General features: G+C 43.2%; 1 protein-coding gene across 5 annotated transcripts in view; it reads left to right on the forward strand.

Moving 5' to 3' along the window:
• Positions 1-23,958, forward strand: part of SLC39A8 (solute carrier family 39 member 8) — a 43,024-nt gene extending 19,066 nt beyond the window's left edge. For 4 of the 5 annotated variants that reach the window (XM_081877002.1, XM_081877003.1, XM_081877005.1 and 1 more), the window contains 7 exons: positions 3,079-3,244; positions 5,347-5,516; positions 6,269-6,391; positions 6,653-6,823; positions 13,679-13,886; positions 14,139-14,323; positions 23,023-23,958. In XM_081877002.1, coding sequence (XP_081733128.1) covers positions 3,079-3,244; positions 5,347-5,516; positions 6,269-6,391; positions 6,653-6,823; positions 13,679-13,886; positions 14,139-14,323; positions 23,023-23,172 — 1,173 coding nt within the window. In that variant the 3' untranslated portion in view covers positions 23,173-23,958. Of the gene's footprint in view, positions 1-3,078; positions 3,245-5,346; positions 5,517-6,268; positions 6,392-6,652; positions 6,824-13,678; positions 13,887-14,138; positions 14,324-16,912; positions 17,035-23,022 lie in introns of all 5 variants that reach the window. The other variant, XR_014160301.1, reaches the window with a different exon arrangement.
• Positions 23,959-24,070: the final 112 nt, after the last annotated feature.

A 24,070-nucleotide genomic window follows, 5' to 3' on the forward strand; every position in this document is an offset into this window, starting at 1 on the left:
ATTGTTCAGTTGCTTTTTAGTTTCTTGTTTTACTTATTGTTTTAAATATATTGCTTATTTCAAAAAATGAGCTCAGAGCAACTTTTAAAAAAACAACATCCAAAGATTAAAAGCAGATATAAAAGCAAGAATGAAAAACAATCTAAAATACAATAATATGTGAAAAAGAGAGAAAACGGCTCAACCCCACCCTACTAAATAATGTGTTCAGAATTAAATTCCAGAGGTCTGTGTGAATAAGAATGTTTTTGCTGGAACCTAAAAACAGATAGCAATGGTGTCAGGTATGCCTCCCCAGGGAGAGCTTTCCATAAATGGGGAGCCCCTACTGAAAAGGCCCACTCTTGGAGGGGGCACACAGGGACTGCGTTGGTTCTTGTGAGGAGAGGCAGCCCTTGACATATTGGCTTTATAGGTCAAAGCCATAAAAAGCTAAGACAATAGAACAGGACACTTAAATAGCAGCAACAAAGACAGCTTATTGTTTTAAATCAGTGGACCATTATACGTTAAAAGCTTTCTGAAATGAAACATCTAAAAATAGAAAAGAGGGTGCGAAATGGGTTTTCTCAGAGAGGCCCTTCCAGAGTTTTGATGCCACTATCCTGCAATACAGTGGTACCTTGGGTTAGGAACTTAATTCGTTCTGGAGGTCCGTTCTTAACCTGAAGCTGTCCTTAAGCTGAGGTATCACTTTAGCTAATGGGGCCTCCTGCTGCCGCTGCGCCACCACTGCACGATTTCTGTTCTTATCCTGAAGCAAAGTTCTTAACCTGAGGTATTATTTCTGGGTTAGTGGAGTCTGTAACCTGAAGCGTCTGTAACCCGAAGTATCTGTAACCCGAGGTACCACTGTATTCAATCCCCCCCTCTTATCTACACAAGCAGGCACACCCCATGATGCACCCCAGTCCATAAATGCCACGGTTTGGGAACTTTTTTCCAACAGAAAGGAAAAAAAGGAAAGGGGGAAATGACAGAGAACGAGGAGGAGAGTGTGAACAGTGAAAATGAGGAGAGAGAGAGAAGGAGATGAGTGGCAAGTCAACGCCATTTTATATTTCTGCATCTCTTCCCTTCTTCCTTTTCAGGCAATTCAACCCCTCCTTCCACAATCTATTAATTGTCAGCACTCTGTGCCATTGCACTCTTACAGGGTTATTTTTGCAGAGCCCCTACAACTTTCCCCCTAAATAATAATAATAATAATAATATATTTTATTTATACCCTGCCCATCTGGCTGGGTTTCCCCGGCCACTCTGGGTGGCTCCCAACAAAATATTAATAATAGTAGTAGTAGTAGTAGTAGTAGTAAAGCAATAAAACATCAAACATTAAAAACTTTCCTAAACTGGGCTGTCTTCAGATGTCTTCTAAAAGTCAGATAGTTGTTTATTTCCTTGACATCTGATTGGAGGGCGTTCCACAGGGCAGGCACCACTATCAAGAAGGCCCTGTAACCTCACTTCTCGCAGGGAGGGAACCTCCAGAAGGCCCATGGAGCTGGACCTCAGTGTCCTGGCTGAATGATGGGGGTGGAGACGCTCCTTCAGGTATACTAGGCTGAGGCCCTCCCCCCTTTTTTAACCATTTGCAAACCCTGGAATTATCCTGAGTCTACTGATACCTCCTTCTTGTGCATGAGTGAATGATGTTTGACATCCCTAAAAATTGCTGATAGGACTATCTTCCATTAGGCTGCAACCTTATGCACACTTATATGGGAGCAAGCCCCGCTGAGCTCAGTGGGACTTACTAACAGAGTAGACATGTATATGATTGCACTGCTGGAATTTAAGAAACTGCACTTTCATGTTCCCTTTAACATTAGAACCATGGAAACTGAAGCACTTGAAATGACCTCCCTAGACCTTTCCAAGCCATTAAACCTGTTTTGAAGATTAAATAATTGCAGCTTGGAAGCTTTGAAAATATACTTAATATGCTTAGGGATTTCATTGTAGTTAATTTGTTAAGATTCTGGTTTTACAGGGAGAGTCTTGGTCTGTTCATGCAAAACTTCAGAACAAAAGCTGTCAAGAGCATTAACAATTTTGTTTTACTTCCTGTAAATAGCACCGATGCATTGCTTCATAATTGTTTCAGTGAAACTGTGACACCAGGATAAGAAATGTTCGAAGGGCTTATTGACATAAAGAGCTCAGATTCCAACCGCAGCTTTTTGCCCTCATTTCTGGTAAATAACAGCAACATATCTAGGTGTGGATTTTCCAAAGTCTGTTGTGCAGGGATGGGGAAATGAGATCATGTCTAAAAATGCAGAATTAGATAAATTAACAGGAAGGATTCAAAACCTGCGGGATCAGAGATTCTTAGAAGACTGGAGTAAATATATGAACTATTTGAAAAGTAATTGTGATGAACAGATTACGCTAGTAGGACTGCAAGAAGTTTTGTAAAGTGGATTATTTGAAATATTGCAAGAAAGACTACGAAAAGAATTATTAGTTGAGGATAATTAAATGTAATAGGAAATTAGGAAATGCAGAATAAGTGATAAAGAACGGAAAATCATCAGAGGTGTTGACAGAAGTAAAAAATATTGTAAAGATGTGAAGATATGTTGTATGACTGTTGGAACTGATATGTTAAAAAATTAATAAAAATGTATGTATGTGTGTGTATGTGTGTGTGTGTGTGTGTATATATATATATATATATATATATAATCATGTCTAAAAATGGAAAAGTGTTGGTCTTCATCAGGTGAAGTGTGTCTTTCAAACCAGAGATGCACTGAAATCAAAATGATGACCAAAGCATTTCTCAGGCTTAAGGTTCTTAAGGTTAACTTTCAGAGGTAAGGTTGTTCTAGGGGTGGCATCTATGCAGGTCAGTTTAATCACCCTATGATTATTTAATTTTTTTTGCCCCAAGCGAAGGAGGACTATCCACATAGATCAGCTCAGCCCCAGATGACAATCTCACTTTATTCAGTCAACGACACCCTAGTTTTGCATTAAAACTGTGAAGCACCAGAGCCAGATCGCTCTCCTTTCCCAGCATCTCTGCTATTCCCTTTCTCAAGCTAACCCAAGTTTCTCATTTTGTTTCAGTGCATGTCTGCTGAAGACGTCTTTTCTCTGCACGGAATGTCAAACAGCAGCAAGATCACCGAGTCCAGCTTCTCCACAATATGTCCTGCTGTTGTACAGCAGCTGATTTTCCACCCTTGTGAAAAATCCGTGTCCAAAGGCAATTCCAAGCCATCTCCTACAGAAGGTACCTGTCACTGCTGACTGGTATAACCGTGAGATTAATTTAGCCCTGTTATTTATTCATTTTACAGAAATCTGTGGAGCAATGTTGCTACATGTTAACGGGGCATATGGCTGGCGGTCTGCACTGGCTTTTGCTGTTGGGTGGAAGCTGCCTTATTCTTGCTCAGACTGTCCATTTAGCTCAATATTGTCTACTCTGCGGGCAGCAGCTCCAGGACATCTCCACATCTTTCCCATCACCCACAACCAGATCCCTTTTAATGAGAGATGACAGGGATTGAATTTGGGATTTTCTGCATGCAGAACATATGCTCTACCTCCTCAAAAGGGTTGGGGAGGGAATCTACCCTGACTAGAGCGCCACCCTGCTGCCCATTGCTGGTTTGCACCCAGTTTTGCTCAAGTTATATTGCCTCTGATTGCCTCTAGAAAAGTTAACTGTTGGGAAGTGTGTGATAATTCAAGATTGCAATGGAAATATGGTGTTTTATATTTTAATTCAAGGTGCAACCTGATGTGCTATGGCTTCAGGGTGAACACATACTCAGTCACAAATGCATATTTTATTTATTTTGAATATTTATAAATCGTTCTTCCTTCAAGGGAGCTCAGGGTGATGTACAACAAATGTGCAAATGACACAGAACTTCAATAACATCCCTTTGGTAGTTTGTAACTTGTTTGCTGGACAACAACTATAATGATATTTTCTTGTGGTTTACAACAGGGGTGGGGAACCTCAGGTCTGGGGCTGAATGCATACCCTCCAACATTTCTCCACTGAAAATAAGGACGTCCCATTCCATAATGATAATTTTACTATTTATACCCCACACTGGGTATACCCCCAGTGACTGGGTTGCCCCAGCCACTCTGGGCAGCTTCCAATATACAATGAAAACATAATAAGACATTAAACATTAAAAAACCCTTCCCTATACAGGACTGCCTTCAGATGGCTCGGGGGTTGGATAACTCCATAGGTAAAGGTAAAGGTACCCCTGACCATTAGGTCCAGTCATGGCCGACTCTGGGGTTGCGGCGCTCATCTCGCTTTATTGGCCGAGGGAGCTGGCGTACAACTTCTGGGTCATGTGGCCAGCATGATTAAGCAGCTTCTGGCAAACCAGAGCAGCGCACGGAAACGCTGTTTACCTTCCCGCCGGAGCAGTACCTATTTATCTACTTGCACTTTGATGTGCTTTTGAACTGCTAGGTTGGCAGGAGCAGGGACCGAGCAATGGGAGCTCACCCCGTTGCGGGGATTCGAACCGCCGATTTTCTGATCGGCAAGCCCTAGGCTCTCTGGTTTAACCCACAGCGCCACCCATGTCCCATGGATAACTCCATACTCTCCAACATTTCTCCAATGAAAATAGGGACATCCTAAGGAAAAGCGGGACATTCCAGGATCAAATCAGAAACTGGGACAGCTCCTCTAAATCAGAGACGTCCCCAGAAAATAGGGACACTTGGAGGTCTGTGAATGCAACTCTCCAGGTCTCGCTAGCTGATGATCATTGGAAGACTCCACAGGCCACACCTTCTTCCCCAGGCCACACCTTTCACTGGCCTTCTTCACCCCCTCCTCAAATGTTGTTGCCTGGCTGAAATGTGCCCTAGAATTCTGATGATGCCTCTTGCTTGTCTGGATAAAGGATAGAGAGGTGTAGGTGTAGCAACTAGCCTGCTAAGCAGAGCTGAAATGTATATTCATTGCTCTGCCCACCTTTGCCTCTGGCTCCATGCATCACCGGAAGGTGGCCCTCAGAAAGTTGCACAGAAGGAAATGTGGCCTTACCCCTGGTTTATAATACGTTATTTTCAGCGGAACTGCCCTAACAATTCTGTTTATTATGCAGTGAGAAAGCTATACTAAGGGGCTATTTCTTTTACAACCAGCACATTTTAAAATAATTGGCAGAAACATTCCTCTCTTATCCTGGTTCCTGACTTAAATATTAACCAAACATTATGCCCTTAATTCAGCTGTTCTGCAATGAGATAAGTAAACTGTCCCCTGCCAGATCCATCTGATATCAAATGATTTTTAATATGGCTAATATTTTGACTGCATTTTCTCTCTTTCTCTCTCTTGTACAGTCTGGGGCTTCGGTTTCCTTGCTGTGACTATTATCAACTTTGCTGCACTCCTTGGATTGGCCTTAACTCCTCTTTTAAAGAAAGACTATTTCCCCAAGATTTTAACCTACTTTGTAGGTTTGGCCATTGGAACCCTCTTTTCCAATGCAATTTTCCAGCTTATTCCAGAGGTAAGGATGAAGCGGGTGAAGATGGCAGTAGAACTGGGAACATAATACTATCGCATGCGTTCCCCTCACCAGGTCTGAAATATACTTTAACAGATGGGTATTCATTGAGATGCTGTACGTTCTTTCTCCTGCCATGAACCTCATTCAGGAGAATGAGACAGCCTTGACCGGCTATTCTCCCATCTAAGAAACCTGCTACCCTCCCATCTAACAGGTCGTTGAAGGATGAACAAGCCAAAGACCCTAAGTCCATAAATTGGCACACTAGTTGTAAGTAAATCAGTCTTCTAACCATTTACATATGGTTGTGCTCAGATGGGGGACAGTGCAGGGCAAATTTAGGCATTGAACTCAGTTGAACAGGTTGACAAGTCTTGCTAGGTGTGGTGGAGCTGCAGTGCTAGCTTCCTGGCAGAGGGGGCACTGTTGCTTACCAAGAAGGACAGGGGAAGAAGGGAGGCAGCAGGAAGTTTGGTGCGGTGCAATGGACAGATTGAGCCAATCTGCTGCTCTTCCTGATGTGTTTGCACCATGCTGCCCTCCCATGGTGTTGACTTCTTGCTGGTTGCCAACAGTGGCCCACTGCTTCTGGTTAAAGGGTGAGTAGTGAGTATTCTCTTACAATATGTGTGTGTGTGTGTGTGTGTGTGTGTGTGTGTGTGTATATATATATATATATATATATATATATTCCAAATGAAGCACATTGCATTTTGGGTTAACCCGGTCTTGCTGTTCAATCTTCTTCCTAGGCATTTGGATTTGACCCCAAAATCGATAACTACGTTGAAAAAGCGGTAGCTGTGTTTGGCGGATTCTACATCCTCTTTTTTGTGGAAAGAGTTCTTAAAATGATACTGAAGGCTTATAGCCAGGTGGGTAGCAGGACACAAAATAAACACTTTTCAGTGTTAAAGATCAGCATGCCTATTTAATTGGGCAGAATAAGAAGTTCAAAAAGCTGAGTTTGGGTTTAGACTAAGAGCCAGAGCAGACAAATCGGTCTCCTCTGCAAATTTATATCTCAGTCACAGATGCTGACAAATTTCTGCCCTGTTGTGCCATAATGCATTTGAGCAACTTTTCTGCTTCTGAACTCCATTTGAACCTTTCCTGTTTTATTTGGTTCTTTTTAGAGCAGTCACAGCCACTTTGAACCTGAAGAACTGAAACCTCCCCGAAGTCTCCCTCCTCCTCCTACCGAATCGTTCAAACCTGTTAATGGAGCAATGTGCTACGCAAATCCAGCCATAGCTGAGGCTAATGGAACTCTGAGTTTTGATAATGACATTGTGATCTCTGGACAGGTATGAATGAACACAACTTGCCAGCTTATGGCAACATATCAAGGAAGGGGTGAGAATTCAACCCTTGATCCGTTTATGTTTTGATATCAGTTTTAAAAACAACTTCAGCATATGTAAGAATGGGCTCTAGCATGATAAGAATGTCGCTTATTTCTTAACAGCCAGAACCACATTCTTATAAATAAACTCTTCCATATAAGTTTAATTTACTCCTTGTCAGACTCTGGTATTTGCTGTCTTATTAAACTTGGAAGACTTCACTGGAGGTTTTTAAGCAGATATTGGATAGCTGTCTGTCAGGAATTCTTGAGTTGTGACTTCTGCAATTGCAGGGGGTTGGACTAAATGACTTCTGGAACCCTTTTCAACTCTACAATTCCGTGATTCATCATTTCTAAAATTATGTCCTTTTGGACTGTTAAACACAATGCTAGGTATGAAAGGGCTAAGTATCAACATCCTTGTGTGTGTTTTCGACACACAGTGGTACCTCTGGTTGTGGACAGAATCTGTTCTGGAGGTCTGGTCGGATCCTGAGGTTTCCACAACCTCAGGACTGTGTCGTGTAGTGGTTAAGAGCGGTAGACTCGTAATCTGGTGAACTGGGTTCGCATCTCTGCTCCTCCACATGCAGCTGCTGGGTAACCTTGGGCTAGTCACACTTCTTTGAAGTCTCTCAGCTCCACTCACTTCACAGAGTGTTTGTTGTGGGGGAGGAAGGGAAAGGAGACTGTTAGCTGCTTTGAGACTCCTTCGGGTAGTGATAAAGCGGGATATCAAATCCAAACTCTTCTTCTTCTGCACATGCGCGCATGGTAAAATACTTCCGGGTTTGCTGCATGGACTCATGTGGCCAATGAGATGCTTTCAGGGGAGCAGGGCCTGAGTGTGGGTGCACAGCCACTTTTCAGCATGTGTGATTGTGGCAAAATACACACTTTCTTCATTTTAACATACTGACCCCCCCCAGTCCCCCCCCAATATACAGAAAGTGTCCCATGTGAAGCATTCCCTATATTTGAGTCTCTGCGCAGGAAAAAAAAAATGTCATGCTTGAAAGCTGTTTATTTATATTTCTTTATTATTATTTACTATTTTGCTTTCTTGCCTGCTCTTCCTGAAATATTGCTGGTCCCAGGGCAAGTTACAATTGGACTCAAAGCTGCATGCATTGAGCCGATGGGCTTTGGTGAGGGTAACACGAAACTTAGATGCTGCTGATCAATTAAGTTCAACCTGGGACTGTCTCAGATGGTGAGTCAGCCAAGAGGTATGAGGTTTTGCAAGAAATCAGTTTGTATGTGGAGGACCTGAGGCAAAGTACTTAAGGGAGCTGAAACAAAGGCTTGGTCTAACACATGCAGCAGAATGGGACTGGAGAACTTCAGGCTGCAAGTGGGTGCTTTCATTTTATGAATACTCCCTGCATAAAAAAAAACCAAAAACTCCCTGGAAGTGGAAGAGTCACACAGTAAGGTGCATACCCTCCAATATTTCTCTGATGGAAATAGGGGCATCCCATTCCGTGATGATAATTTTACTATTTATACCAAACACATCTGACCGGGTTGCCCCAGACACTCTGGGCAGCTTCCAGCATATATAAAAACATAATAAAACATTGAACATTTTTTTAAAAACTTCCCTATACAGGACTGCCTTCAGATGGCTCAGGGGTCAGATGACTACATACCCTCCAACATTTCTCCAATGAAAATAGGGAAATCCTAAGTAAAAGTGGGACATTCTGGCATCAAATCAGATACTGGGATGGCTTCTCTAAATCAGGGATGTCCCTGGAAAATAGGAATACTTGGAGGTGTGGACTAGCACAGTCTTTCTTCCTGATGTTTGTGTTTTACTTGTGTGGATGTTTTAAAATATGAAGGAGCATTTAAAAAATACCGTGTTGGCCCAAATATAAGCCGCACATTTTTTCCAAATTCTGACTATGAAAAGTTGAAGTGTGGCTTATATTCTTCACCTTACAAAAACTGGCTTTTACGATATTTCTGCTGAAACAGACATACGGTAAAACGGAAGAAAAAACATGTTTTATTGCCAATTTGCGAGCTTGAGTGCCTGCGGAATTGTAGCAATTGAACAGCAATTTGCGATTCTAGCGATTGTACGTACGGAAACTTTTGCGGGCTTGCAAGATCAAAGGCTTAAATTGGCTCGGAGTTACAATTCTACCAACCACAGCAATTTTTAGCCTGTAACCCAATTTTAAGGGAGTGGCTTATATTCGGGTATTGTCTCTCCCCCCCCTGAATTTTAAAGGTGCGGCTTATTTGTGGGTGCGGCTTATATTCGGGCCAATATGGTAGCACCTGGCACTTGCAATCTGAAGTGGTACAGTCCAGTGTACCCCTCTTGTGCTACTGCATGTGTAGACCTGTCCAAGGTGGATAAGGAGGCTGGCAAGCAAGCAAGCAAGGAAGAAAATAGTCTGATGTATACAGAGAAGGGGATGCATAGGCAAGGCCAGACCTAGACTACAACAGGAGGAGTTAATGCACTACATAGTGGCTTCATTTGTGCAGGGACATGGAGGAACAGTATCATTCTCGAGGAAAGCCCACAGCTCAGTGGTGAAACATCTGCTTTGCATGCAGAAGGTCCCAGGTTCAATCCCTGCATCTCCAGTTAGGGTTAAGAAAGACTCCTTGTCTGAAACCCAAAGAGCTGCTGCCAGTCAGTGTAGACATTACTGAGCTAGATAGACCAATAATCTGAATTGGTATAAGGTGGATTCCTATGTTCCAATAGCTTACTACAAGGACACCAATGCACTGGCTTTAGAGCTCCTAGTTTGAGATTTCCTTGCTGATCTTGATACTTCAACATTTGTTATTATCTTTACGGAACGTGGGTGCCTCTTCTCCCTCCCTTATTTGTTCAGATCCCTGTCAATATCTTAATTGATCTGATTGCCAGCAATGCCTTAATTCAGACGTGGGTGCTGCTGTGGGTTAAACTACAGAGCCTAGGGCTTGCCGATCAGAAGGTCGGCGGTTCAAATCCTCATGATGGGGTGAGCTCCTATTGCTCGGTCCTAGCTCCTGCCAACCTTGCAGTTCAAAAGCATGTCAAAGTGCAAGTAGATAAATAGGTACCACTCCAGTGGGAAGGTAAATGGCGTTTCCGTGTGCTGCTCTGGTTTGCCAGAAGCGGTTTAGTCATGCTGGCCACATGACCTTGAAGCTGTACGCCGGCTCCCTCGGCCAATAAAGCGAGATGAGCGCCGCAACCCCAGAGTCGGTCACGACTGGACCTAATGGTCAGGGGTCCCCTTACTTTTTTAATGCCTTAACTAGACTCACATTCACTCCAATGTTTTAACATCACCCTTTGAAACCTCCTGTAATGTTTACACGAAGTTCTTACTTATTTAGTCAGGAGTCGAGGTTAAAAAAGGACAATGATGTACCCACCTCCCCTCAAATCTTTACTGTTAAGGAGCTTTCTGTTACTAGTCTGGAAAAGAGGCTTTGTGTTGTAGCTCATTCTGACAGGAATCCTGTGCTGTGGTTACTTGAGAGTTCAGAGAGGTTGAAAAGGGCCCTGGATAGGAACTGAATTTTGTAACTCACGAATGGGACGTCAAGTGTGTGACGTTTTATAAAGTCACTTTGAAGAGAAAATTGGCTCCTCTCCCTTACCCTCCCACTGAGCTCTCATGCTGTCAGATGTCCTGCTTCTCTGGAAATGTCACTGCCATTCAAACAGCTTGCCTTTGCAAAGCAGGTGGTTTTGTAATCCCTTTGGAAAGTAACTTGGGAGTGAGGAAAGGAACAGTTACTAAAAGCGCAGAAGCTCCAGCCTCCTGATCAGGGGGCAGATTTGTGGCTCTCCAGATGTTGTGGACTACAACTCCCAGCATGGCCAATATTCAGGAATGATAGGGGCTGTGGTCCAATGTCTGGAGGGGCACAGGTTCCCCGCCCCTATCCTACATGAAGCTTGTTTTCAAAGCAAGGTTATTTACTCTCTTTGATACCAGTAAAGTAGGCCTTAATGACATTTTATTCCGCATGATCATAGAAGGCAATTCTTTCCCCAATGGCGTTGGCATTATGCTCTCTCCTTTACGATTGTCTCCTAATTCAAGGGTGCAACAGAACAATTCAGTCTGCAGAAACACTTCTGGAATCATTCAAATACGAGCAAAATGCATGTTTCTCTCTTTACCTCTGACGCATTTGGATGTGATGTTTGTGTAGGAAGCTGATGTGGTGCATCAATCAGTTTTTATTACTGCTTCATATAAGCATCACTCTCACTTTTGCGGCATTCCTGCCGCAGCTGCAAACAGTGCTTTATGATCATTGTATCACCGCTCAACCAAGGCACTTTTTACTGGAGCCATGATGACTTAGCTGATGATTCTGTGACTTCAACTTTTGAAGAGAGACCCTGCATAATCAAACTTGTAATGCCGGAGATAAGAATGGGGCAACTGGGAGACTTCCCTATGCTAAGTTATCATTCATTTTGCTTTCTCATTTACAGAGGCGGTAAACTTGGTGACATTTCCCCCGCTGCAATGTTCCTTGTGATGATTTGCTTCCCTGTCTAATATGATGGTATTATTTGTAATCAGAATAAAATATTACATTTGTGTGGAAGAAAAAAAAAGAATGTGTCTGCTCAAACCACATTCTTTAACAGGGTAGATTTAACTTTTCCCCATTTTATTCTGGACTTTAAGAACATAATAGCCCAGATGGATCTGGGCAATGGATCTTTTTGTCTGGCATTCTGTTCTCACAATTGGCAACCAGATGCCAATGAGAAGCCCACAAAGCAGGACCTGAATGCAACAGAACTCTAAGCTCCTGTGGTATTCAGAAGCATACTGGCTCCCAACAGTGGAGGTAGACCATTGCCATCAGGGTTATTCCTGTTGATAGCCTTATAGAATAATAGAATTGTAGAGTTCAAAGGGACTACTCAGGTCATCTAGTCCAACCCCCTGCAATGCAGGAATCTTTTGCCCAACATGGGGCTTGAACCCGCAACTCTGAGATTAAGATACTCGTGCTGTACCGACTGAAGCTAATCCTCCATGAATTTGTCTAATCCTCTTTTAGACTGCTATAAACAAAAATGGCCCTTTCCCCTTATGGGGTATCCAAGAGCCCATATAGAGTCCTTACATAGGTTCCCTATTGGTAGGAGAAAATAACAGAGGCCATCCAGAGAATATTGAGAAGCAAAGCAGCTAGTAAGCCTGATCTTTATTGATCTGTTGCAACAGGGTGCTCCCCTCACACGCAGGAAAGGAGGAGGATCCAGAAAAATGGCATGAAAGCCTTATAAAGACTTTTGAAATTCCCATCCTGTAGATCAAGACCACCCCCCCGGAAACATCATACATACACACACACAAAAAAGCTGTCTAAAACAGAACATTTGCATGTTGTTTTTTCTCCTGTCCTTGTTTATCTCCTGTCTGGCAGGTTACTTGATTGGATTTCCTGGGGAGCCTTGCCATTCTTTTGTAGTGATAAATACTTAGTTCCTGGGCCAGGTCACAGGCTAACCCTAACCTTATTCAAACACAGACATACGCTTAAGACAGGATTTGTGAAGGAAAAGACAATGGGGAGGCTTTTCCATTTCGACCTTGCAGAGAAAACATTTGGTCAGTTTAGGAAACAAAATGGTTCCAGGGTGGTCTTCCTGTGCTGATCTATGTATGTGTGGTTATGAACATTACCATATATCTAAGACCATAAAATTTCTATTACAAGACCCATTCAAGCACCCTCCATTTTTTACTCAAAGCAGGGTTTGGATTTGCACTTAGGCATTGGTAGAGTTTGAGTTTTCAGACCTAGTCTTGAAATAGTACATCTCTGTACCGGCTGCCGCATATTGATTTTTATTTGCTCCCATTTTATAGTATTATTGTGGCAATGGGTGTTACTGTTGGTTTTAAAGCTGTGTTTTTGTACCCCACCCTTGGGCTACTTGGAATGAAGGGTGGGTAAAAAAATAAAAAAGCAAATAAAATAGACATGCCATAAAATTCATGAGAAACTAGGTCACCTGAAGGGATCTAAGATGTTGTGGATTCTTACAGCAGCCACATTGTGCAAATAATTTTTTTGCATCCTTGGAAACATGAGGGCAGCATCAGAGTTCATCATATGTTGACCTCCTTTGGACAAACCACTTCCATTTGAATGCCACTGTATGGAGACTGCAAAAAACAAAAAAGTAGCCATGATCTGACTTATAGTGACTTGGGTTGCAATCTTAACCATGTCCACTTGAAAGTAAGTCCCATTGAATTTAATTGGGTTTCACCCCAGGTAAGTGAAGTTGAGGGACACAGGTGGTGCTGTGGGTTAAACCACAGAGCCTAGGACTTGCCAATCAAAAGGCTGGCGGTTCAAATCCCCGCGACGGGGTGAGCTCCCATTGCTTGGTCCCTGCTCCTGCCAACCTAGCAGTTTGAAAGCACATCAAAGTAGATAAATAGCACATCGAAGTAGATAAATAGGTACCGCTCTGGCGGGAAGGTAAACCGCGTTTCCGTGCGCTGCTCTGGTTTGCCAGAAGGGGCTTAGTCATGCTGGCCACATGACCCGGAAGCTGTACACCGGCTCCCTTGGCCAATGAAGCGAGATGAGTGCCGCAACCCCAGAGTCGGCCATGATTGGACCTAATGGTCAGGGGTCCCTTTACCTTTACCTTTAAGTGAAGTTGGGATTGCAATCTTAGGCCTTTTAGGCAAAACTGTAATTCAAACAGGGCTACAGCTTCCTATGTAATATTTGCTCTCTGTGGAGAGAAAGGGCTTTGGGGCCTTGTTTTATTTTTCTGTAATTTTTTCATCTACAGAAGGAAGAAACCGAAAGCAACTCGTGCAAATGTTTCAGGGGACCTGCACTGTCAGAGATTGGCACAATTGCCTGGATGATCACGCTGAGTGATGCTTTGCATAACTTCATTGATGGGCTAGCCATCGGTGCTTCTTTCACCCTTTCCCTACTTCAAGGAATTAGCACATCTATAGCAATCTTATGTGAAGAGTTTCCTCACGAACTGGGTAAGATGTTTTCCATTAACTCAGCTAGCTGTTAGATGAATGCATTAAAAGAGTTCTCATCAAACAAGAGACAACCAACAAGTGTTCTGCTGCATTGAAATGGAAAAATGAAATGATGGTGTCACTATAATTTTCATATGCACTACCCATGTCTTTTTAATTCTCTTGTTGGGAGTGGGCTTGTGTGTGTGGAATGTATAACAATAATGATAATATTGCTTGTTGACCATTTCCCTGCTTTTCTTTTCCCAGGGGATTTTGTCATCCTTCTTAATGCAGGAATGAGCACTCGGCAGGCCTTGTTTTTCAATTTTATATCAGCATGCTCCTGCTATGTTGGACTAGCTTTCGGTATAGTAGTGGGCAACAACTTTGCTCCAAACATTATCTTTGCAATCGCTGGAGGCATGTTCCTATACATTTCCCTGGCAGATATGGTGAGCTCCTACTATATTGTATGAATACTATGTGTATGTATGAATCAGACCATTTATCCTCATGGAACCACAATTCTTATATTCGGCTAAGAAGCCAGATAGCCAAACAGCAGTCAGGAGACCTGATCTTTATTATTGCAACAAGGTTCAAACACACAGAGTAGGAACCCCAAGCGTGGGGTTACACGAACTTTTAAGACTTCTCCACCCCCTTCCCATAATACATTTCCAACAGCATCATCAATACAACACAAATATGTCACAAAGCAGGAGTGGTTGGCATGTAGAAACACCCACACCCACACCCACACCAGGAGGGGGAATCTTTTATAGCCTGAGGGGCTGCCTTCCCTTGTGGGGAAGCTTCCAGGGGACACATGCCAGTGGACCAGAGGCAAACGTGGGCAGATGTGGTACTTGCCTTGGTATTCCAGGCTGTGTTCAAGCCACAAACTCCTGGCCAGGTTTCTACCTTCCTCACACACTTTCCCATCCAGGCAAACAAAAAGGATTAATAGTTCCAGGGCATAACCCTGTCAGGCAAAAGGACTAGAGGAGGCTGCAGAACAGGGCCAGTGGTGGCTGTGCCCTGGGGAAAGGTCTAGTAAGAGTCTTGAGGGCCAAACAGGAAGCCTGTAGGGCCACATTCTTCAACCTCTTGTTCCTGATGTTCTTGAGCCCTGATTTACATGGTTGTGATACAAGATAATACATCTGTGAGAGGGAGTTGCAGTTGAATCACGGCGTGTATCTCAGTAGCGTTAAACTAATTCCTTGTGGGAATTAAGTTTGTTATAAATACCAACCCTTGGAATGGTGCTCTCTGATGTTGGCACTGCAACCCAGCATATTGCTACACTGCATAAAGTCCATTTGATGTCAGTATGAATCATGGGTAGGCAAACTAAGGCCCGGGGGCCAGATTCGGCCCAGTCACCTTCTAAATCTGGCCCGCAGACAGTCCAGGGATCAGCATGTTTTTGCCTGAGTAGAATGTGTCCCTTTATTTAAAATGCATCTCTGGGTTATTTGTGGGGCATAGGAATTCATTCATCCCCCTCCCAAAAAATATAGTCTGGCCCCCCACAAGGTCTGAGGGACAGTGGACCAGCCCCCTGCTGGAAAAGTCTGCTGACCCCTGATATGAATAATGTGCTGCATGCAGGGCCAGCCCTTCCATTGGGCAGAGTGAGAAAGCCACACCAGGAGGCAGATGCTAGGGAGCAGGAAGTAGCAGCAAGGTGTTGGGGTACAGAGCTCTGGGTGCAGCGTACAGCCTGCCCTTCCCCCGTACACCAGCCTGCTGCCTTCAGGTACAGTGGAGGTTGCTGACCCATCATCTGTGTTTGAATAACATCCAGCTGTCAGTCCAGTTGGCCTGTGTGAATGGAATGGGAGAGCGTGCCATCTTGTCTTTTGCATCAGGCAGCAAAATGTCTTGGGCCGGTGCAGGATATCCGTCTAAAACTCCAGTGAGTTTGATCCCGAAGGATGAGCAAACTCTGTGGAAGAGACCTCAGCTTTCTCTCCCCTGCCCCGAGCTCTTGGAACATCTACCCTCCCCACCAAGTAACTAAACTGCACTCAAAACTTTGCTTGTTTTGAAATGTTTGGAACAATTAGGTGGTGCGTGCACATGGACGCGGGTGGCACTGTGGATAAAAGCCTCAGCGCCTAGGACTTGCCGATCAAAAGGTTGGCGGTTTGAATCCCCGCGGCAGGGTGTGCTCCCGTCGCTCGGTCCCAGCGCCTGCCAACCTAGCAGTTCGAAAGCACCCCCGGGTGCAAGTAGATAAATAGGGACCGCTTACTAGCAGGAAGGTAAACGGCATTCCGTGTGCTGCGCTGGCTCGCCAGATGCAGCTTGTCACACTGGCCACGTGACCCGGAAGTGTCTGCGGACAGCGCTGGCTCCCGGCCTATAGAGTGAGATGAGCGCACAACCCTAGAGTCTGTCAAGACTGGCCTGTACGGGCAGGGGTACCTTTACCTTTACCTGCACATGTCTCTCTCTGTGTGTTTTTTTTGGGTGGGGATGCTGAGTGGGTACCCTGAAGGGAAAAGGAGCATCTCGTATAGGTGGATTTGTGAAATATGGACCAAGAGTTCAATTTTAAGAGTCACACATGCAGCATCGCCAGAACAAAACAGAAGATCAGTAATGGGAAAAGATGGGTGGAGAAAGCAGTGACTAGGCTGGAGAGGACTTATTGGTTGAGAGTTGTTTTTGCCTTCAAATTATAGAGACAGATGAACAAACCCAGTACTAAGGTCATTGTGCACTCAATGAGTCCAGTGTTTGCTCTCCCTTCCTTTGGATAGGCATCTTTCTGCATAAAAGAGGAATATACCTCTGTTGGTTTCTATTTCTGCATTGCAAGGCGTTGGGCTAGACTAGATGGCCATTGGGGTCCCTTGCAACTCTACAGTTCTGTGATTGGAACCTCTCTCTCTGCTAAGGGCAAGGGGCCAGCTAGGAAACTACCATTGCTGTCTATCTCTTTTCAGTATTACCATGTTTACACCCCTGTTTTATAGCCAATAGGTGATAGGTTTCTCTGTCTACCTTTCTAATCTCTCTGTTTGTAGGTGTCTAGACCGGAACCATTAATGTTGTGTCTGAACAAAATGTAAATGATGTGTGTGAATGCTCAGTACAGACTTCTGCTTTTCTGCTGAATTCTACCCTGTTCCTCTCTGTCTAGAAACAGGTAGGATTTGTTAGAACTCTTGTTTCTCTCTTCCATCTCTCACTTGCTTATTACAAGCTGATTTGCACTTTAAGCAGGGCGAAGTGGTAGGATTCAGAATGCAAGCAGGAAGACTCGTATTTCTGAATAGTCCCCCATGGAAAACAAGCTTTCTACATAGAGTAAATTAAGTGCATCTCTGAAAAACTTTAGCAGAGTTCTCCTGTGTTTCTATAGGTAGGAAGCATTTTCTATTGAATAATATTACCTCCCACCTGCATTCTGGAATGGTACCACCTAGCATTTTATCACCTCAGTTCTACAACCTTATTAGCTACACCATGTGTGATGGACTAGCCAGTATCCTGCAACCTTGAGTCTGTAGCTGCTGCTCAACTACAACTCCCATAATCCCTAACCAGATTAGCCTATGATCAGGGATGATGGGAACTAGGAACCCAGTGTTGAAGAACCCTGGACTAGATGACGTGTCAAGAGTACCAAGTGGAAGTATGTTGTTCTTATTAATTCAATTTCTTAACCACCACGAGGTTCCAGGGTGGGTTACAACATTTAAAAAGACAGTATTAAACTCAGTTTAAACAAGTTAAGTTTGAATTGTTTCACATGGTGGCTGCCATCATGCAATTGCAGCTGACCACATGGTGTTCAAGCGAATTGGTGTTCAAGCGAAGGGTGCTCTCCTTCCCTTCACTGGTACGCAGGTTCTTTGAAGAAAGACTCATCTGGGGGCTGAATGCAAAGTGCTTCAGCCATCATCCCTGAAGGCACCCAGGGCTTGCTCTACCACTAGGCAGAAGGAGGCAACTGCCTCGGGCAGCAGGTGCTGGAGGGGAGTGGCAGGATCCCACCCCCCAAATCCTCTTGAACCTACTGGCCATTTTGCTCCTGCAAAGTGATGGCCTTGCCTATGCCCTCTGAGCTAGCATGTCACATTCAGGAGCAATGCAACATGCTTCCCCACCACCAGTATTGAAGTAAGGCTCAGTCTGCACTCTATATTTCTTTCTTACTTCGCCAAACCTTTATTAGGCGCTACAAATATAGGCCATCATAAAACACCCATAAGTAAAAATTTAAAATATATACAAATAAACAGCCAAGTAAAAATATGTAATAACGAGGATTTTCATTGGAGTTTCTTCCTGCTAAATAGTGCCATTCACCACTCTGAAAGATACTATTGATAGAAACGCAGCCACCCTTGCAGTTAATGTCAGACAGATAGAATCTGATATTTTCATTGTGTCGTGATGTTAGACTATCCAAAAAAGGGGATAGCATGCCTTTGTGTAGCTGGTTGTACAATGGACAGTAGAAAAGAATATATTCTACTGTGTCCAGCACATTCAAAAATGTCTATCGCTTCTGGGGATGTTTAAATATCTCTCTATTTCAAGCAATATTACACCCCTTTAAACAGCCATGGCTCCCCTTCCCTGCAATCCTGTTTGTTAAGGGTGCTGTGAGTTGTTAGGAGATCCCTATTCCCTTCACAGAGCTACAATTCCCAGAGTCACATAAAATCAATTCCCCTTTGCAGTGAGCTCTGGGAATTCTGGCTCTGTGTGGGGAATACAGGTCTCCTAACAATTTTTAGCACCCTTAACAATCTACAGTTTCCATGATTCATCGGGGAAGCAACGGCAGTTTAAAGTGGTATAAATACTGCTTTAAATATATAGTGCAGATGAGGCCTAAGACTCACTGTGGGTCCAGTTGACTTCTGCTTGTGGAATAGGGGTTACCAACCATCTTGGCTTTTCCTTCAGAGGGAAAAATGCCCTGAAAAGCTGCAGCCTGAGTAAAAACAATGATTCTGTCATGTATAGTGAAAGCATCAAGGGACAACCTGGTGGCCACTGGGCATATTTCCTCAGATTCCCCAAGGAAGCCAACCAACACACAATTTAAGATTGCAACCCTATGCACACTTACACTAGAAATTAACCACACTGAATCCAGTGGAGCTTGCTTCTGAGTAAACATCCATAGGACTGTACTGTTAACAGAACATGGGGAAATCCTGAAATGGTTATTTGGAGTAGCATACTGAGAACAAAGCTTTGTTTACAGTTATCTTTTCATTGGACAGTGATCATTGTGTGTCGATTGATTAAAGTGGCTAAGCCTATGCAAGAAAAGACTTTGAATCTCAAGGATGCTGAAGGAGGTGCTTGATTGATCTCCAAGAGAACTTTAACTGTTGACCCCTCCTAGGAAGGGTCAGCATTCAGAGCTGAGAGTGCTCTTGAGCCTTAAAGCCAACTGAAGTGGGTGAGTCATAGCTACAATGTTCAGAAGCCCTCCAAGAAGAGACTGTGGGTGGATGCAAACAGGTGCTACTCATGTACCAACAGGCCTTGTTTTCCCCAAGGACTAGATTAGCCACAAGTCTCTAGGGAAAACGATGGCCAGCTGATTTAAGGTCACCAGTAAGAAAAACAAATGTTACATTAAAAACATATAAAGTTGGGGTTCCCAAACTGCAGACCATGGACCATCAGTGGTCTGTGAGCTTCATTCAGGTGGTTCATGGACTGTCATATTGATTTTTAATGGTCTTTTAATCACTTGGCCTACCAATGAAGACTGCCCCTTTCCCAGCTCTGGCATGCAAGAGAAGGACTAAGTCTAGCCTCTTGTTCACTGCCTTCCTATTAAGAACTGGAGTCCTTGTGCCTGTAATTATTTTAGGAAAAACAAGATATGTAGCTGTCTCAAGGGAACATCTAGCTTGGCTCCAAGGTTGCTGAATAAATTCATGGCTGTGAATCTGTCTGAAATGGGACTTTGTGTCTCCCGGCTCCATCTTCTGGATGGACCATGATAGTTCTGGCAATAGATGAGCAACACACTCACTCTTCCCTGGTTTGCAAGGTCTCTTCGAGCTAGATCTGGGTATAGCTGCTCATTACTTTGACCTGTTACTGACGAGGAGGACCGTGTTGTTGTTTTTTACTTCCTGTGTTGTGAAGGTAGAGGCAGTATGCCTCTGAGTACCAAAATCAAAAGTAGAAAAGAGTGCTTGGCCTGCTTGAGAGCTTCACATGGGTGTATATGATTTGCCACTGTGAGGACAGGATGGTGGACAAGGTGGGCCTTTGCTCTGATCCAGCAAGCCTCTTCTCATGCTCCTAGAGAGGGATTTTTAAAATATTGTTATTGAACAATGAAGATGGCTTAGTTCATCCTTATTATTAGCTTTGTGGAAGAAATTTTAGCTGCAGTGGGAGATGATAGCACTAATGGCTTCCTTCTCCTTCTGAGGTTCCATCCCTAGAAAATTAAATTGTGTTGGGATTGGAAAGGTGTTTTCAGAGAGCTAGTTTTTGTATTACTTAAGTTTCAGAGGGCTTTGAAAACTTTGAACTTGATCCTACCTCATCTTTGATAAGCAGCCAGCACAGCAATTTTGTTGATCTGTGTTTGTCAGCACTTTGCAGAAGCAGAAGGTCCCCCCCCCCCAGTGTCTTTGAATTAATTTCCAAGGAGAGTGTGCTGCAATGATAAACTGGCAAGTTAGTGGTAGAGATGCATTTACCTGTCAGGTTAGAAGTGGCTTCTGTGGGCTTTTTCATTGCAGTGTGTTCTTTTTTCTTCTGTTTGAATTTCTGGCTGATGTGTCTTGAATCTAGTGCAAAATGTCTTATGGTTTCATTAAAGTTCTAGAATTCACAGCTCCATTTTTCTTCTGAAAGAAATGTTCCCGCCCGATTTTGTAGAAAAAGTAGGATAGCATTGAACTTTATTATAATATTCGATTTTATTATTATTTTTTCACTACATTTATATGCCACTTTTTCTTCCAAAGAGCTCAAGGCGGTGTACATGCTTCTCCTTTCCCCCATTTTATGCTCACAACAAACCTGTGAGGTAGGTTAGGCTGAGAGACAGTGACACGCCCAAGGTTGCCCTGCAATTTTCATGGCTGAGTGGAGATTTGTACCCTTGTCTCCCAGAGTCCCAATGCTCTAAGCTTTACAACACACTGACTTTTATTATCCACTCTTCACCCTTAGATACAGGGCATATCACAGCCATCGACAACACAACATTTTTATTTTTATTTAAATGTTGTTCACACCCTTTTCCAAGAGACTGTGATAGTTTATGATATATATTTATTCCATGCTATCTTCACCACACAGGGCAGTCTAGAGATTGGAAAGCTAGTACAGTGGTACCTTGGAAGTCGAACAGAATCCATTCCGGAAGTCGGTTCAACTTCCAAAATGTTCGGAAACCAAAGCGTGGCTTCCAATTGGCTGCAGGAAGCTCCTGCAGCCAATCGGAAGCTGCGGAAGTCACGTTGGACCTTTGGGTTCCAAAGAACGTCTGCATACCAGAACACTCACTTCTGGGTTTGTGGCATTCGGGAGCCAAAACGTTAGACTCGCAAGGCGTTTGGGATCCAAGGTATGGCTGTATTTGCTATGCTTCAGCAGAGGGATGAATTTTTCACTGTAGTGGGGAATACCCCAGGTGACCTGTGTGTCTGCTCAGTCCACTGATCTGATGGTGCTGACAGTTGACTGGGAACTTCAAGGGTCCTCAACCTCTCCATTACTTTCAATATTTCCATAGCTTTAAACCAAACTTGGTCTGGGCAGCCTTTCAAATAGATGGAGGCCTTGCACCCCTTCAGAACAAAAGGCTGCCCTCTAAAGTAGAACACACAGCTATCCTGAAGAGGAATAATCTGGTCTCTTAGCAGTTGCGGGCAGAAAACAGCAAGGGAAACAGGAGATGCCTGGGTCAGCACTGGGCAGGCAAGTTGCCCTCTCCAGCCACAGCAACAGCCCATGACAGTGCTACTAGCCAATTAGCAAACATCTGTTTGCATCTGCTGGTTGATTGTTGTTGTTTTTTTAAATATATTTATTGAATTTTCCAAAAATTAGTTTAAAAAACAAAAGAAAGAAAAAACAGCAAAAGTACAAAAAACACAAAATACACAAAATTAAAACAGATACAATTTCGAAAACTTATTTCCATTAACTTGTTTCTCAGACCTCCTCTCACCTCCCCTTCTTGTATTCCAATTTAATTTTTTCATTCAACAAATCCTTATATTCAAAATTAGACATCAAATACTTAAACAACATTCCTCATTACATTTTTCCTAAAGTCGACCAAAATATCCTTTCCATGGCTTTCCCCAATTCCAAACAAATAACAGAACATAATAAAAATAAAGCAAGATATAATTATATACCCTTTGGATTCCCAGACCCCACCCACCCCTTTCCCGGTTTCAGTCCCCCCAAAAATGTTCATCAGTTCAATATCTTGTCTAGCCTGGAGATCTCATGTCCGAGGCTTTTAAGTCTCTTTCAGCCCCTCTCTGCCGGCCTTTTTGATAGTCCTTAATGTTAAACCCCAGATTTCGAAAAGGCTTTGGCCCAACAGGGTCCATATTCTTCCCAGCCAGCCCTCCATACTTAAAACCTCTAGGGTACCCCAACATACTCCTATCGAGTCCAAATGTCCCCAAGATCAAGTTTGTAATCCTTCGGTCTTGCATCTGCTGGTTGATTGTCCTGAAGCAGTGCTTCCTACTTGCAAACTACAGCTGCTATCAGGTCTGCCCCTCTCTGTTGCTTAGCCCACCCATATGAAAGGGACTTATCGCTGCCTGTGCATTGCATAGACTTAAACTACTGAGAAGCCATCTTGCACAAGCTCCATTTAAGTGAATGGGCATTGCACAAGATGTATGTGAGCCCGTCCCTGAAACTTACAAAGAGAGGCTCAGCTGAGGAGGAAGCAATTTCCAGTGTTCCTTTCTTGGTGAAGTCATCACTTGGACACAACACCCAGATCGTTGCCGCTCCAGCAGCTTAAGAACCCAACCCAATCTTATACAGTAATGTAACATAAATCAATGCATGCATTAAAAAAAGCACCACAAAATTCTAATGTAGCATGTTGTTCCACCAGATGGCAACACTTACCTAAAAACTTCCTTCCTTCTGCCTTCTCTAGTTCCCAGAGATGAATGACATGCTGAGAGAAAAAGTGACCGGAAGAAAAACAGATCTAGTCTTCTTCCTGATCCAAAATGCTGGGTTGCTCACAGGGTTTGCTGCGATTCTGCTGATCACGGTGTACGCAGGAGAAATTGAACTGGAATAATGCAATGTTGGAGATGTGATAATGAAGACACTTAGTAAATTAAAAATGGAAGAACTCTTGAACTCCATAAAAGGGACTTTGGAAGTTATAAAGGATTTGATCTGACATCCCATTTTCTTTGGAACGAATACTTTTGGTTTTTGTGTCAGCATGATAATAATCACTTGTGCCGCATAAAGACTTAAACATGTGGGCACTCCAGTACCTGTGGGATTTCCTCTGCCTTCAAGAATTGTGCCGTTAACTTCAGCACATACCTTCCTATGCATCACAAAGAGCCCTGGATTGCCACCTTTGTAGTTTTAATTGAGAAGTCACCTATACCACTGTATACAGAAAGTATTGCATACACTTTAAGAAGCATCCAGCATCTGCAAGATGATTCTGGCTAAAACAAATACGACTTCGTTTACAAGGAACTTTTTACAGAACATCCATGGCCACATTTCTAACTGCGATACAAATGGTTTCAAAATAGCTTTAGACTTTTCCTCCTTTGGGGGCAGATTATTATTATTATTATTTTTAAAAAATATACTTCCTTTAGTACATTTGCATAAATAATGCAAAGATTCCAATTACCAATTACCACTGGATTAATTATACCACTTAGTGCTTTTGATCACTCTTTTTCAAGGGTACTGTGGGCTTTATTATGAGAAGCACATTTTTTATTAAGTGATGTTAAAATTTCAACTTTATTATGTGCGTCATGCTTAAAAGGCCCTGGCCTTATATATAGATATATATATTAAAAGAGAACAAAAATTAACCATTTTAACATTACAGTAGCTATTTCAAGTTTTTGCTTTGATTTTTGTTGCAAAATTACCGTGCAAATCGATCAGGCAATGCGGATGCCACAGAGTTTGACGAATTGCATGCCTTGGCGTGTCCT

Source organism: Podarcis erhardii (assembly GCF_964252035.2).
Source record: "Podarcis erhardii genome assembly, chromosome: 9".
NCBI lineage: Eukaryota > Metazoa > Chordata > Lepidosauria > Squamata > Lacertidae > Podarcis > Podarcis erhardii.